Source organism: Oncorhynchus kisutch, linkage group LG19, assembly GCF_002021735.2.
Source record: "Oncorhynchus kisutch isolate 150728-3 linkage group LG19, Okis_V2, whole genome shotgun sequence".
NCBI lineage: Eukaryota > Metazoa > Chordata > Actinopteri > Salmoniformes > Salmonidae > Oncorhynchus > Oncorhynchus kisutch.
Window position 1 is genome coordinate 16,392,759 of NC_034192.2, and position 16,687 is coordinate 16,409,445.

The 16,687-nt window shown below is 43.3% G+C and overlaps 1 protein-coding gene across 3 annotated transcripts in view; it reads left to right on the plus strand.

Moving 5' to 3' along the window:
• LOC109864385 (copine-8) overlaps window positions 1-16,687 on the plus strand; it is a 138,027-nt gene that overhangs the window by 41,261 nt on the left and 80,079 nt on the right. For 2 of the 3 annotated variants that reach the window (XM_020452134.2, XM_020452135.2), the window contains exons 3-5: window positions 5,241-5,287; window positions 5,844-5,947; window positions 11,564-11,603. In XM_020452134.2, the coding sequence (XP_020307723.1) occupies window positions 5,241-5,287; window positions 5,844-5,947; window positions 11,564-11,603 (191 nt within the window). Of the gene's footprint in view, window positions 1-4,067; window positions 4,142-5,240; window positions 5,288-5,843; window positions 5,948-11,563; window positions 11,604-16,687 lie in introns of all 3 variants that reach the window. The other variant, XM_020452138.2, reaches the window with a different exon arrangement.

Here is a 16,687-nt window from a genome sequence, read left to right on the forward strand (position 1 = left end):
TTTCGGTGTACTTCCCTGAATTGAAACAGAAAATGACCCCAACCCTGCTGTTCAATCATTTAACACCTCTCTATGCCTCATGCTCCCTATCCAACCTCCTCTTTCTGTCTGGGCCCGGTTTCCCAAAATCATCATTAGAGCTTTTCGTATGAGCATTGGTAGTCCTTTCCACTCGTACCCATATACGGGGGTGAAAAAGGCAGATTTGGGCACTGGTAAGCCCCTAAATTAGAACGACATCAAAACTCGGGCTTTGCGTTGTACGAGTTTTGACTAATAGCCGTTCTGAACCTGATCACTGCACGCAACAAGAACTTGCCCCCATCCCTCCTGTTAATTGGGAAACTTGTGCAAATTCATTGTTGTCTGAGTGAGGGAACTCGATGCATTTTGAAAGATAAGACGTTGACGATTTATAACAATACCGCTTGGATGTCATGTAATTAAGACAAACATCCGTGAGTCCAAATGTGCACTTCCCATATGAGCCTATGTCTGTTGTGAAGAAAATTAGCTGCGGAACACGAAACTGAATGCACGCGTGACTACTTTCTATTCGTACCAAAATTATGATCTGTTTCTCTGAATTGCCGTTTCAAAGCCTAAGAGCTCATTTATGCTAGATCCGAAAATGTGGTCCGCGGCGCCGTATGGATGGTGTGACGCAATCGCGTAGCCTCTGGAGGCACGCAGAGGCCAATTTGAGCTCCGTACCGCATCGCCGTGCACCTCCTCAAATTTTGTAACAATGGGGAGGGCTCCATATAGCTTACGCATTGACATGATTGGTTGACGGTAGGTGGGGGCAGGAGGTCCTGTACAAACACAAACTCACTTCCTTCACAACAGCTCTGCGCTGCTCCGCGAAGTGCAAGAAGTATGAATGCCCTGACTTCTGCAGAGGCCATATCATCGTAAATGCTGCACGGATTGATCATGCAGTGCCTTTTATAACTTAGCTAGTCATGTTGGCAATAGAACAAGCTTTCAAATGATGCCCACCTGACCCCGATAGCGATTTTATAATGGGCAGATTTTGGATTGTGTAAACAACAACAACAACACTTGTGTGATGATGGGGATGCAGGGTAGTGTTCCAAGCAAAACAACTACAAGTGTATAAAGTCCCCTTATAGTTGAAGAATCAGTCATAAAGGTTCATTGAAATGACTTAGGAACTGTGCACACTTTGGAGAGGTGTGTGTGTGGCCATTTGGAAACGCCAATTAGTCCTCGAACTCAAATCTTTGTCATGGCTTTATTTTATGTTGCACAAACCCCACATTTTTCAGGAATGTTCTTGTAATCTTACTGAATGCACCCAGAGTATTTCCAGATTTCGTTATCAACAAATGTGGCGAAAAGTACAATAAATATAAAATTCACATAAAATTTACAGTGTAATGTTTGGATTCAGGCTTGTGTCCGGTAAGCTGTTGTGGAGATTATAGTAAAATTATTAGCCCAAACAGTTCCCTTTCAATTACTACCATGCTTATGCATGTGCTTTTCATATTTCCTCTTTAAGAAACCTATAAATGTAGCCCGATCCATTTTGGCCAATTCCCGCTCATGTAAAGGGTTAAATCGCAAAGCTGTTACCCAAAACGTTAAAACGTTTGTTATTTACGAACCGCTTCAGACCACTCGTAGAACGGCTAAGTGCGCCGTTGGATGCGTTGTTGCCCTTCCGCGTCACTTTGTACACACAAGATCTCCGCCGAACTTAGAATCAAGATGTTTATCTGTCTCTCTCTGACCGCGGATCATTTCAGAACGGAATCGAATACAAAGTTGCCAATTGTTACACGAACTAAGGATATAAAGGGGCTTCAAATGAAACCCGAGGGTGACTGCATTAAACGATCAATACAGTAGGCCTATAGGCTACAAACAGGCCTACATACACTGAGTGCACAAAACATTAAGAACACCTTCCTAAGATTGAGTTGCACCCCTTTTGCCCTCAAAACGGCCTCAATTTGTCGGGGCACGGACACTACAATGTGTCAAGCTTTCCACAGAAATGCTGGCCCATGTTGATGTCAATGATTCCCACTGTTGTGTCAAGTTGGCTGCATGTCCTTTGGGTGGTAGACCATTCTTGATACACACAGGAAAACTGTTGTGTGAAAAATCCAGCAGTATTGAACTTCTTGACACACTCAAACCGGTGTGCCTGGCACCTACGACCATACCCCGTTCAAAGGCACTTAGATCTTTTGTCTTGCCCATTCACCCTCTGAATGGCACACATGCATTGTGTGTCATTATTGTTTCAAGGCTTAAAAATCCTTCTTTAACCTGTCTCATCCCCTTCATCCTCTCTGATTTTGAAGTGGATTTAACAAGTGACATCAAATAAGGGATCATAGCGTTCACCTGGATTCACCTGGTCAGTCTGTCATGGAAAGAGCAGGTGTTCCTAATGTTTTGTACACTGTATTTCTATCATATTGAAATCAATTTCATGTTCAATCAATTGAGCTCTATTTTTCTAATTGTACGGCTATATAGTGTCTGTAATTCTTGCCTCAAAATATTTAATGATGAGCAACAACGTGCGCATTATAAGCCACGCCCATATTTGCAGCCGTAGGCGCTGATATCTCTCTAGGAGCCGCTCGGTCGTCAGTATTGTGAAATTATGGGGAAAAGCTGATCCGAGGGCAACGCTGCCTTCTCTTTTAGGCCCCATCACAATCGACACAGGCTCCAACAACGCACTTGGTGAACAGAGCCAATGCTCTCCTCCTTTTTTTGAGATTGAGTAGATTTTTTACAGGGACCGTGCACATTTTTAATCAATGTTTCAGTAAAAGTGACGATTTTAGCCAGCCGGCTAATTACCGACAATTGTCCCTGGGGCAGGTTATTTAAAAACAATAGCAATAACAACACAGACAAACAATGAGCAGTGAGACCATGTGGAGCAACATAGGACAAGCAACACGCCGCACGCCGACCGAGCAACAGCACAATCAACAAAGCAAATGACACAAAAGCAACAGTTTCCACACCTCACAAGCTACAGATAACACGGAAAGGGGCAATACACACTTACGGATTTATGTTCACAAGTCTGATTGTCCCTTTAGCCAGGTCTTTGTGTTTTTTTTTAGTGAAGGTGCGATAAGTGGTGCAGTTTTGTGTGTCTGATGGCAGTGTATTCCAGACATGGGAAGCTCTCGCCGAGAAAGCAGATTGACTAAACATCAACCAAGTGTTTCCTTAGTGGTTTGGATGATCTGGAGGATCACGTGAAACACATGAACGTGAATAAGGCTTTGGGGAAAACCACACTGCTTGAATGTTGTTAATATCGGAGTGATGTTATTGATGTCAAATTGAAATGTTGTTGGTCGAATACAACCAGTCTAGGACTTTACAGTGAAACTCTTACTTACAAGACGTTCCCAACAGCGCAGAGTTAAAAAGGAAGACAGATGTTTGCTGAATAAAGAAGGAAATAGTAACACAATTGAAAGAAAAACAATGAGTACCAGTCAATGTGCAGGGATACGAAGTAGTTGAGGTAATACAGTATGTCCATGTAGGTAGGGGGAAAATTGACTGGGAAATCGGGATGTATAATAAACTGAGTAGCAGCAGCGTATGGAGTGTGTGTGTGTTGGAGTTTCAGTGTAGTATGTGTGGGTAGAGTCAAGTGAGTGTGCATAGAGCCAGTGCAACAAAAATAAATAACGATAAATACATATTAAAGGTGGTCTGTGTGATGTATGTATCTATCAGTGGAGGCTGCTGAGGGGAGGAGGGCTCAAAATGAGGCATGGAGTCGATGGAATGCTATCAAACACATCAAAGATGTGGTTTCCATGTGGTTGACTCCATTCCATGAACTCCATTCCAGCCATTATGAGCCCTCCTCCCCTCAGCAGCCTCCACTGGTATGTATGCATGTTATTATGTCATAGTTTACCGATTTTTGAATCACCGTGTATTAATAAGTCATGTGGTTAATGTTTTTATTTGTGTTGTTTGCTTTCTCTCTCTGGTTAGAATGCCTGACACATGCTCTTCATCGTTCTGTTTTTCTTTTCTTTCAGGCCTTTTGTCTGCTTGTCTGCTTTTTCTGCCTGTCTTGACATTCTTATATTCCACTAGCCTTGCATGAATTTCTGTAAGTTTATTTATTTTTCTTCCGTTCTTGATGTATGTCTCATGACGTGAGCACCACACACACACACACACACACACACACACATTCCTGTACTTGATATCAGTGTGTGTCAAACTTTTCATCAACATTGTTTTGGTGCTGATCTCTATATATTCAGCATTTCTAAATTCTGTCTCTTAGTCTCCCCCCTCCTCTCCTCTCCTCTCCAAAAACTCCAGCCCAAAAAATAGAAACCGGTCGTCTTCCTTCTCACGCCGCGTTAGTCAGTGACTCCACTCGTATGTCACGAGTCATATTCTCAAGGCAGATTTATTCATATTCCGGTATGGGATCTGTGGCGAAGATTAGGGAGAAGGAGGCTTTGTGACTAATGATGATAGGCTTGTGATGATGAGCCTGGTCCAGGGCCATAAACATTCATGTAAGGAGGCACTTGTGCTGAGTGGCCGTCTTAATCATACTGAGTGTTGCTGCTCAAGTCTCCCAGCATTAAGCTGCTTCAGTGGGCAGCGAGAGGGCAAGGCCAGGGGACAGGGGAGGGATAGGGGGACGACTCTGGCCTTTTCTTCTTAGGTCTCAGGTGAGACTTAAAGGTCGTGTAAAAATAGAAACAGGTTTGGACGTGCCTTTGAAAATGAAGGGAGAAGGAGAGAAATGGAGTGCTAGTGGGAGTGAGGCAGAGACAGAGAGAGAGAGAGAGAGAGAGAGAGAGAGAGAGAGGGACAAAGGCTCATCTTATGTTCTCTACATTCCTCTCTTCCCTCTCTCTGTAAGAGGCATATGAACAGAGGCTGATTGGCTTCAACTCTCCTTTGAAGCCTGTTGAGTAAGTGATTAAGTGTGTGTATGTGTGTGGTGTGTGTGTGTGTGTGTGTCACTAACTCAACAGGAGCTTATTATGCCTTGCATTCTCAAAGCCCTACTGAAATAAGTGCACAAGGAATGAGCTCCGTTTTCTTCCCACTAGAGTATTATGTTGTTGTTGATAAACCATTCCTCCTATGTTTGTAACCCTGTAATGCATTTTCCTCACACTCAAAAGGTCATGCAGGGTCCCCTGTTTAACCTGGTTCTTCTGTGTTTCTCCTTCTTCATCTAGTATGCGTTCTGTACACACAAGGCATCAGCAATAAGGAGTGGAGAGAGGTAAGTCCCCTTCAGTTTGCCTAAACAGTATACCAGAGACTGAATTGAAAAGGGCCTGATATTCAACATGATCTTAGGCACTCAAACGTCAATATTTATACAAGTAAATTATGAAATGAATCCTCAACCCAATCATAGATTCCCCATCTCTGAATATTTTCTCCTATGATTAATAATACTGAAATATCAGACCCATATAACTTCTATAGATAGCGGTGTTAGGTTTCTGTGCATGTATTACTCTGTCTGTGTCCAAAATGGCACCCTATTTCCTGGTCAAACGTAGTTCACTATATATGAAATAGGGTACCATTTGGGAGGCAACCTCTGACATCAGTAATGTCACTCTCAAGTAATGAATTCTCAATATTTTATACATTTATTTATTTGGAATTGAGATGCACCATCAAATTTTTAGAGCGCGGTCAATTAATTTCTCTCTCCATTAGAAATCAATTGTATGTCACGAATGTAGTCTGTCAAATACCCGCATTAAATTGAAGGAAATATCTTGCATGCTTTTGACCCTCAACCTTTTCATCCTCTCTCTCTCAAGTTTGGAAGGACAGAGGTGATTGAAAACACTCTCAACCCAGAGTTTGTTCGTAAATTCATCTTGGATTATTTCTTTGAGGAACGACAGAATCTGAGATTTGACCTGTAAGTCAATCTAAATATTTGTATGTGCCTCTGTATTTTTCACTTCCTTTGTGTAGTTGTGTGTGTATTAAAGAGTGTATCTACAGTGTGCATTGTCAGTACGGATTGGGGTCCCTGCCTAGTGTCCTGTCAGTGTGTGTGTTTGCAATCTTGTGTGTGTGTGTGAGCAGCCTTGTGTTTGTGTGTGCATGTAGACGCGCGCGCGCGCGCGTGTGTGTATATCGGTGTCCCTCCTTGTCATCCTGTCAGAGTAGGTATTTAAATCTCTCTCTGACATGCGAGGGATCAAGAGGTCGTGTGGGCACTCTCTCGCCGATACGAGAGAGAAAATAATGTGTGTGTGTGTGTGTGTGTGTGTGGGCCCATTGTCATGAAACTGAAAACCAACTAGGACCTGTGAATTAAAGACGGTAAAAGCCACATTCCTTTACTGAGAGAGACACAACTAACTGAATACACACAACTAATTGAATGATACACATATCTCTATTTACACAAATAGCATAATTTATTCCATGTGAATTGGTCTGACTGGGACCGTTATATATATATATATATATATATATATATATATACACAAAGTACAGTTGTAGTCAGAAGTTTACATACACCTTCGCCAACTACATTTAAACTCAGTTTAATCCTAGTAAAAACATTTAATCCTAGTAAAAATGCCTTGTCTCAGGTCAGTTAGGACCACCACTTCATTTTAAGAATGTGAAATGTCAGAATAATAGTAGAGTGATTTATTTTAGCTTTTATTTATTTCATCACATTCCCAGTGGGTCAGAAGTTTACATACACTCAATTAGTATTTGGTAGCATTGTCTTTAAATTGTTTAACTTGGGTCAAACGTTTTGGGTAGCCTTCCACAACCTTCCCACAATAAGTTGACTGAATTTTGGCCCATTCCTCCTGACAGAGCCGGTGTAACCTAACTGAGTCAGGTTTGTAGGCCTCCTTGCTTGCCTCCTTGCTTGCACACACTTTTTCAGTTCTGCCCACACATTTTTCTATAGGATTGAGGTCAGGGCTTTGTGATGGTCACTCCAATACCTTGACTTTGTTGTCCTTAAACCATTTTGCCACAACTTTGGAAGTATGCTTGGGGTCATTGTCCATTTGGAAGATCCATTTGCGACCAAGCTTTAACTTCCTGACTGATGTCTTGAGATGTTGCTTCAATATAGCCACATAATTTTCCTCCCTCATGATGCTATCTATTTTGTGAAGTGCACAAGCCCCTCCTGCAGCAAAGCACCCCCACAACATGATGCTGCCACCCCTGAGCTTTACGGTTGGGAGGGTGTTCTTCGGCTTGCAAGCCTCCCCATTTTTCCTCCAAACATAACGATGGTCATTATGGCCAAACAATTTTATTTGTATTTCATCAGACCAGAGGACATTTCTCCAAAAAGTACGATCTTTGTCCCCATGTGCAGTTGCAAACCGTAGTCTGGCTTTTTTTATGGCGGTTTTGGAGCAGTTGCTTCTTCCTTGCTGAGTGGCCTTAAAGGTTATGTCCATATAGGACTCGTTTTACTGTGGATATTGATACTTTTGTACCTGTTTCCTCCAGTATCTTCAAGGTCCTTTGCTGTTGTTCTGGGATTGATTTGCACTTTTTGCACCAAAGTACGTTCACCTCTAGGAGGCAGAACGCGTCTTCTTCCAGAGCGGTATGACGGCTGCGTGGTCCCATGGTGTTTATACTTGCGTGTTATTGTTTGTACAGATGAACGTGGTACCTTCAGACATTTGGAAATTGCTCCCAAGGATGAACCAGACTTGTGGAGGTCGACAATTTATTTTCTGAGGTCTTGGCTGATTTCTTTTGATTTTCCCATGATGTCAAGCAAAGAGGCACTGAGTTTGAAGGTAGGTCTTGAAATATATCCACAGGTACACCTCCAATTGACTCAAATGATGGCTTTAGAAGCTTCTGATAGGCTAATTGACATGACATAATTTTCTTGAATTTTCCAAGCTGTTTAAAAGGCACAGTCAACTTAGTGTATTTAAACTTCTGACCCACTGGGATTGTGATACAGTGAATTATAAGTGAAATAATCTCTGTAAACAATTGTTGCTCAAAGTAGATGTCCTAACCGACTTGCCAAAACTATAGTTTGTTAACAAGAAATTTGTGGAGTGGTTAAAAAACGAGTTTTGATGACTCCAACCTAAATGTATATAAACTTCTGACATCAACTGTATGTTGACACCTCTCCACATTAATCGTTTCGGTTATTTCAGCCACACTGTTGACGCATGTCTAGGCGCAACAACGGCTCAGCTGTGAAGTGGTAGGCCACACAAGCTCACAGACCGGGACTGCTGAGTGCTTAAGCGCGTAGTGTGTAAAAATCTGTCCTCATTTGCAACACTGTGTTCGTCGGGAGCTTCATGAAATGGGTTTCCATGGCCGAGCAACTGTACAAATGTGCAATGCCAAACGTTGGCTGGAGTAGTGTAAAGCTAGGCGCCATTGGTCTCAGGAGCAGTGGAAATGCCTTCTCTGGAGTGATGAATCAGGCTTCACCATCTTGCAGTCTGATGGACAAATGTGCGTTTGGCAGATGCCAGGAGAATGCTACCTGCCCCAATGCATAGTGCTAACTGTAAAGTTTAGTGGAGGAGGAATTGTGGTCTGGGCTTTTTTTCATGGTTTTGGCTAGGCCCTTTAGTTCCAGTGATGAGAAATCTTAACACTACAGCATACAATGACATTCTAGACGATTCTGTTTTTCAAACTTTATGGCAACAGTTTGGGGAAGGCCCTTTCCTGTTTCAGCATGAAAATGCCCCCATGCACAAAGCGAGATCCATACAGAAATGGTTAATCGAGATCGGTGTGGAAGAACTTGATTGGCCTATATTGAGCCCTGACTTTATCTTTGGGATGAATTGGAATGCCGACTGCGAGCCAGGCTTAATCTCCCAACATTAGTTCCTGACCTCACTAATGCTCTTGTGGCTGAATAGAAGCAAGTCCTCCAGCAACGTTCCAACACCTGGTGGAAAGCCTTCCCAGAAGAGTGGAGGCTGTTATAGCAACAAAGGGGGACCAACTCTATATTAATGCCCATGATTTTGGAATGAGAGGTTCGACAAGCAGGTGTCCACATACTCTTGGTCATGTAGTGTACATCTCTACTGATTCGTGTGTGTGTGTGTGTGTGTAATGATGATGTTGTGACTCTCACTCTAATGAGAGGGGGACAGGAGTTATATATATATATATATAGATATAGATATAGATATAGATATAGATAGATAGATAGATAGATATATATATATATATAGATATATATATATATATATATAGATATATAGATATATATAGATATAGATACAGAGTCGGGGAGGCAGGACTACACAACAGGCTATAAATAGACTATGGAGCCCTAATGTAATTCAGCCAGGTGTATGTGTTAAGGGGAGTCCTTGTGTTCTTTTTTGCTGTGTGTAATATGTGGTAGGCTATGTATTGTATAAGTGCATAAACATGATCTTAAATCAGTGTTCTTTTCAGGCTTGGGCTCATATGCAGTATAGGCCTATGCAGATGCATAGGCTCTAATATGCTTATGGGTATTTTGAATGAATCATCACCTTTAGAAAAGGCTTTGAAACAACAAACATGTTTTCCACTCAGTTTCAATCTGTTGTTGATCTTCTTTCTTGTTGATCATTTCAAATTGATCATCACAGGGAGGTGAGTTTTTTTAAAAGCACATACTGTTTTAATGATGCGTTTGATTTGATTTTCCATAGCATTTGCGTTGATGTCAGAGTGGTTAGAGGGACAATGGAGCCCTGAGTACCAGCCCATTAGAGACCCGATGGTCGTTAGCCAGTCGGATACTACCAGAGTAAATAAAAGCAGATTACCGTGACTCCGCAGTCACATAGAATAAAACTGCGGTCATGACTCATGACTGCCAGTGTGGAGGTAATACGGCAACAGCCCTGCGCACACCCGCACGCACGCAAACACACACACACACACATACTGTACATCACGGAGAAACAGGGTACGCAAATATGCGCACGCACACACGTGGTAGTTTGTGTGTGTGATTTAGGTGTTGTGGGACAGTTTTGGCAGCTGAATGAAGGCAATACACTTGCCTTGTGGTGTGTGTCTCAAGAAATTCTGTTTTCATGAATGTAAGTGATCTGTTCAATGGAATAGAACATCAGAGCTGCTGTGCCTCCAGTGCCTTGTGAGTTACACAACAAACATCCCAGAGCTCATTCTGACAATTCACCATCCCATCTCCCTGACAGTGGCAGTATGCCACATAATCTGTCTTGCTTGCTAGACGGGGAGAGTGTGTCTGTGTGTGTTAGGGGAGGCTGGCACAGGACTAGAGCCCAGAGACCCACGAGTATCACACGGAGAGAGATATTCCCTCTCATCTCCCATCAACAGAATCCGAGCCTACTGGTTGTTTGATGTGTGTAATTGAGTAAGGCCATCCTGTAGAGACAACATGGACATAGATGATAGTGGATGAAAACACTGGCCTGTTTGAATACACCATTTCCCCTCGGGCACACATACTGTTTTCTGTCAACAGAATGATGTCTTTTTCTGGCCTATGTGATCGTGTGGAGGTGGTGTTCCAATATGTGATTATTTTTCTATTCCATATTATTCTTCTAATATGTAATATGTGCTATGGCTGACGACGTATGGCAGTGTTGCTCATTCTTGTCGTTAAAGCTCCAGTGTGGGATATGGAAAGCTATTCAATGGTCAATGTTTCAATAGGCTCAGCTGTATAACAAAACAAGTGACGGGACCATTTTTTTGTTAAAAGCACATTTCCTGTAATTATAATTTCCTGTAAATCTAAATGACTAACATAATCAATGGGGGCTCCATGCCATGAATTATAGATTCTCCCTGAGTCTAGTTTTTATTTTGGTGATTGTTAGTTCTCAAATGTGATCTTCTTTAAAAAAAATACGGTGCTCCATTTTTCTTTTCTACATCATTTCTATATGGTTTTAGTTTAAGTTTACACTGAAAATGTTTTACTGCCACGATTTAGCATGTAGGGGAAACGAGAGGCCGATGAGCACTGGCCCGTTCTCCTTGGTGGTTTGTTTCCATTAAATGTAGTGGTTCTCTCTGTCAGAAAATCCACCGGGGCTACAGTAGTGGGTCTTTGTACCACTGTTTTCCTCTCAACTACATGAGGCTCAGTCTCCATAAAATAGCTTTCAAATATTACCTAAAAAAATAGACGCCTATTTTTGGGAGCTGTGTAGCATGAACTGGACTGTGAAATTACTGCAGCTGATTGCAGCCCTGTTGGACAAGAACCCCCTTCCCGAACTGGCTCACACAGACACAGATAGACACCCGTATTGGTACAAGGATACAAGCACACGCACAAACACTAAAACGGCCAGGGAGTCAACCGCTTCGACATTTCAGGATACTATAAAATCATTGAAAACCACAAGAAGAGTTAATAATACTCTGTGTGTCATCATTGCTTTATACATTTACTGAGCGGTTCTATAGATCACCTGCTGCTCCTAGCTGTACTGCTGTCATCTCCATGCCACATTAAACAGTGTGTGTTTCTCTTCTCCAGGTACGACGTCGACTCAAAGAGCGCCAACCTGTCGAAACATGTAAGTCTCTCTTCTTTCCGTGTGTGTGTGTGTGTGTGTGCGGGCACGCTTTGGGGGTTCATCCTATTGTCATTAGCAGCCCCTTACTACAGCAGTTAATCTCTGTTCTGTAATGACTGGGTTTAGTATTTCATAGTGGGGTTACCTCCCCTGGGCAGCCAGTGTGTTTTAGCATAACTGTACGCTCACTCGCTCTCAGTTCCATGTGATGCACTGTGTGTTCTATTCCTTCCCTGCCCCTCGCCTGTCTATTGTCATCGCTGTGAACAAAAACAGTAATTTCATGTAAGAATGCCATCAGTCTGTCTTTGTTGACACACAATAAAGCCTGATTCTTCTTTTATAATGATATTATTTTGAATGCAATTTAGATAGACAGAAACCGGTAGGCAGGCAGGCAGGCACACACACGTCCCGGTGGGATCTATTTTGATCTTATCGGTCTTATAAAATCGAGAATAAGAGGCATATTACCCACTGCAGTCTTACCACGAGGACCCTATCTGTGCCTGTCACACGCTCGGGGAATTGCTCATTCATGTGGTCCCATTCTCTCTTCTGCACACCATTCTGTTCCACTAATGTGTCTCTGTCTGCTAGCTCCCCCCAAGGAGTTTGAGTTCTGTACTTTTGCCTTGGACACCTGTTCCGAGATTTAATTAAAATAAGTTGAATGGAAATAGTCCTAGAGCAAGAGTCGCATGTGTGCAGGCTTTCATACCAGCCCAACTCTAACACACCTGACGCTCCCCATCCAACCTGACATAGCTTGAGAGGATTTGCAGAGAAGAATGAGAGTATCTTCCCAAAAACAGGTGTGCCAAGCTTGTAGCATCATACACAAGAAGACTCGAGGCACCACACTGCCAGGTCTCTGACCTCCTCCCTATAGGCTGTCTCATCGTTGTCGGTCATCAGGCCTACCACAGTTGTGTGGTCAGCAAACTTAATGATGGTATTGGAGTCATGAAAGCAGGGGACTAAGCACGCACCAAGGGGCTCCCGTGTTGAGGATCAGGTTGCCAGATGTGTTGTCGAGGATTCAGTTGCAGAGGGAGTTGTTTAGTCCCAGGGTCCTTAGATTAGTGATGAGCTTTGAGGGCACTGGTGTTGAATGCTGAGCTGTAGTCAATGAACAGCATTCTCACATAGGTATTAATTTTGTCCAGGTGGGAAAGGGAGCTGTGTAGTGCAATAGAGATTGCGTCATCTGTGGATCTGTTGGGGCGATAGGCATATTGGAGTGGGTCCAGGGTTTCTGAGATTATGGTATTGATGTGAGCCATGAACAGCCTTTCAAAGCACTTCATGGCTACAGACCTGAGTGCAACAGGTCGGTAGTCATTTAGGCAGGTTACCTTAGTGTTCTTGGGCACAGGGACTATGGTGGTCTGCTTAAAACATGTAGATATTACAGATTCAGTCAGGGACGGGTTGAATATGTCAGTGAAGACACTTGCCAGTTGGCCAGCGCATGCTCGGAGTACATGTCCTGGTAAACCGTCTGGCCCTGTGACCTTTTTAATATCGACCTGTTTAAAGGTCTTACTCATATCGGCTACAGAGAGCGTGATCACAGTCGTCCGGAACAGCTGGTGCTCTCATGCATGCTTCCGTGTTGCTTGCATAGAATTAATTTAGCTCGTCTGGTAGTCTCATGTCAGTGGGCAGTTCACTGTTGGGTTTTCCTTTTGTAGTCCGTAATAGCCACATCTGACGAGCGTCAGAGCCAGTGTAGTAGGATTCAATCTTGGTCCTCTATTGACTCTTTGCATCTTTGATGGTTCATCGGAGGGCATAGTGGGAATTCTTAAGGGCGTCCGGGTTAGTGTCCCGCTCCATGAAAGAGGCAGCTTACCTTTTAGCTCAGTGCGGATGTTGCCTGTAATCCATGGTTTCTGGTTCGGGTATGTACGTACGGTCGCTGTGGGGACAATGTCATCGACGCACTTATTGATGAAGTCGGTGACTCGTCGTATACTCCTCAATGCCATCGGATGAATCCCAGAACATATTCCAGTCTGTGCTAGAAAAACATTCCTGTAGCTTAGCATCTGCATTATCTGACCAAACAGCCATGCACACAGCCATGCAATGTCCATAGACCGCCATGTGCCGAAGCGCAAAAAATCCTCTGTCCTCGGTTGCAACACTCACTTCCGATTTCCAAACTGCCTCTGAAGCAACATCAGTACAATAACTGTTTGTCGGGAGCTTCATGAAATGGTTTCCATGGCCGAACAGCCGCCCACAAGCCTAAGATCATCACCGTGCACAATGCCAAGCATCGGCTGGAGTAGTGTAAAGCTAGGCACCATTGGACTCTGGAGCAGTGGAAATGTGTTCTCTGGCAGTCCAATGGACGTATCTGGGTTTGGCGGATGCCAGGAGAACGCTACCTGCCCCAATACATAGTGCTAACTGTACAGTTTAATGAAGGGAAATCTTAATGCTACAGCATACAATGACATTCTAGAATATTCTTTGCTTCCAAATTTGTGGCACCAGTTTGGGGAAAGCCCTTCTCTGTTTCACCATGACAATGCCCCCGTGCACAAAGTGAGGTCCATACAGAAATGGTTTGTCGAGATCGGTGTGGAGGACCTTGACTGGCCTGCACAGGGGTCATTGTCGGACACCTTGGGATGAATTGGAACGCCGACTGCGAGCCAGGCCTAATCGCTCAACATTGTGGCTGAATGGAAGCAAGTCCCCACAGCAATGTTCCAATATCTAGTGGAAAACCTTCCCAGAAGAGTAGAGGCTGTTGTAGCAGCAAAGGGGGACCAACTCCATATGAATGCCCATGATTTTGGAATGAGATGTTCGATGAGCCGGTGTCCACATACTTTTTTGTAATGTAGTGTACTTCTGTATATATAGTGTAGAAGGATAGATATATAGTTCGATATACATGCTAGGAAGTTGGCAAAGTTAGCATGATATAATTTCCATTATAAGCTGGGTGGTTCGAGCCCTGAATGCTGATTGGCTGACAGCCGTGGTATATCAGACCGTATATCACGGGTATGACAAAACACTTATTTTTACTGCTCTAATTACGTTGGTAAACAGTTTCTAATAGCAATAAGGCACCTCTGGGTTTTGTGATATGACCAATATACCACGGCTGATGGCTGTATCCAGGCACTCCGTGTTGCGTGATGCGTAAGAACAGCCCTTAGCTGGGGTATATTGGCCATATACCACACCGCTTCTGGCCTTATTGCTTAAATAACACATGAAAAGGCACTTATTTAAACTCAGGTGCGCACAACAAAAGGACACATGTTAATGGGAACAAACTACATTTATAGCTGAGGAAGGGATAGGAATGGTGATTGTCAGAATGAGTTTAGTTGTGGTGAGTTGGCAGTAGAGGGGGCATGTTCAGAAGTTAATTAGAAAGTTTGTGGAATGACATAACCCTTCAGAAAACCATCCATACCAATCAGGATTTGTGATGCTGCCTTTCTAAACCACCTAATATTGCGAAGTATGGTCTCGAAGGACAATGATTACATTGGACTGACTGGACTGAAAGCGTTATCCCAATATTCTCCTACATTATCCTGCCATTATCTTACCTAATGATCACAATTTTTATTTTATTTAACCTTTATTTAACCAGGTAGGCTAGTTGAGAACAAGTTCTCATTTACAACTGCGACCTGGCCAAGATGAAGCAAAGCAGTGCGACACAAACAACAGAGTTACACATGGAATAAACAAACATACAGTCAATAACACAATAGAAAAAATCTATATGCTGGGGGGGGAAATGAGGTAAAATAAGGGATGTAAAGGCAATAAATCGGCCATAGTGGTGAAATAATTACAATTTAGCAATTAAACACTGGAGTGATAGATGTGCAGAAGATGAATGTGCAAGTAGAAATACTGGGGTGCAAAGGAGCAAAAACATTTTTTTTTAAATTATTAACAGTATGGGGATGTGGTAGTTGGATGGGCTGTTTACAGATGGGCTATGTACAGGTGCAATGATCTGTGAGCTGCTTTGACAGCTGGTGCTTAAAGTTAGTGATTTTTGCAATTCATTCCAGTCATTGGCAGCAGAGAACTGGAAGGAAAGGCAGCCAACTGGAAGGAAAGAGTAATTGGCTTTGGGGGTGACCAGTGAAATATACCTGCTGGAGCGCGTGCTACAGGTGGGTGCTGCTATGGTGACCAGTGAGCTGAGATAAGGCAGGGCTTTACCTAGCAAAGACTTATAGATGACCTGGAGTCGGTGGGTTTGGCGACGAATATGAAGCGAGGGCCTGCCCTACGAGAGCATACAGGTCACAGAGGTGGGTAGTACATGGGGCTTTGGTGACAAATGGATGGCACTGTGATAGACTGCATCCAATTTGCTGTGTAGAGTGTTGGAGGCTATTTTGTAAATGACATCGCCGAAGTCCAGGATGTCAATTGTACGAGGGTATGTTTGGCAGCATGAGTGAAGGATGCTTTGTTGAGAAATAGGAATTAGATTCAGATTTTGGATTGTAGATGTTTCATGTGGAAGCTCTCTGGAAGGAGAGTTTACAGTCTAACCAGACACCTAGGTATTTGTAGTTGTCCACATGTTCTAAGTCAGAACCGTCCAGAGTAGTGATGCTGGATGGGCGAGCAGGTGCAGGCAGCGATCGGTTGAAGAGCATGCATTTAGTTTTACTTGCATTTAAGAGCAGTTGGAGGCCACGGAAGGAGAGTTGTTTGGCATTGAAGCTTGTCTGGAGGTTAGTTAACACCGTGTCCAAAGAAGGGCCAGAAGTATATAGAATGATGTCATCTGTGTGGAGGTGGATCAGAGAATCACCAGCAGCAAGATCGACATCATTAATGTATATAGAGAAAAGAGTCGGCCCGAGAATTGAACCCTGTGGCACCCCCATAGAGACTGCCAGAGGTCCAGACAACAGGCCCTCCAATTTGACACACTGCACTCTGTCTGAGAAGTAGTTGGTGAAACAGGCGAGGCAGTCATTTGAGAAACCAAGGCTCTTGAGTCTAAAGAATAAGAATGTGGTGATTGACAGAGTCGAAAGCCTTGGCCAGGTCGATGAATATAGCTGCACAGT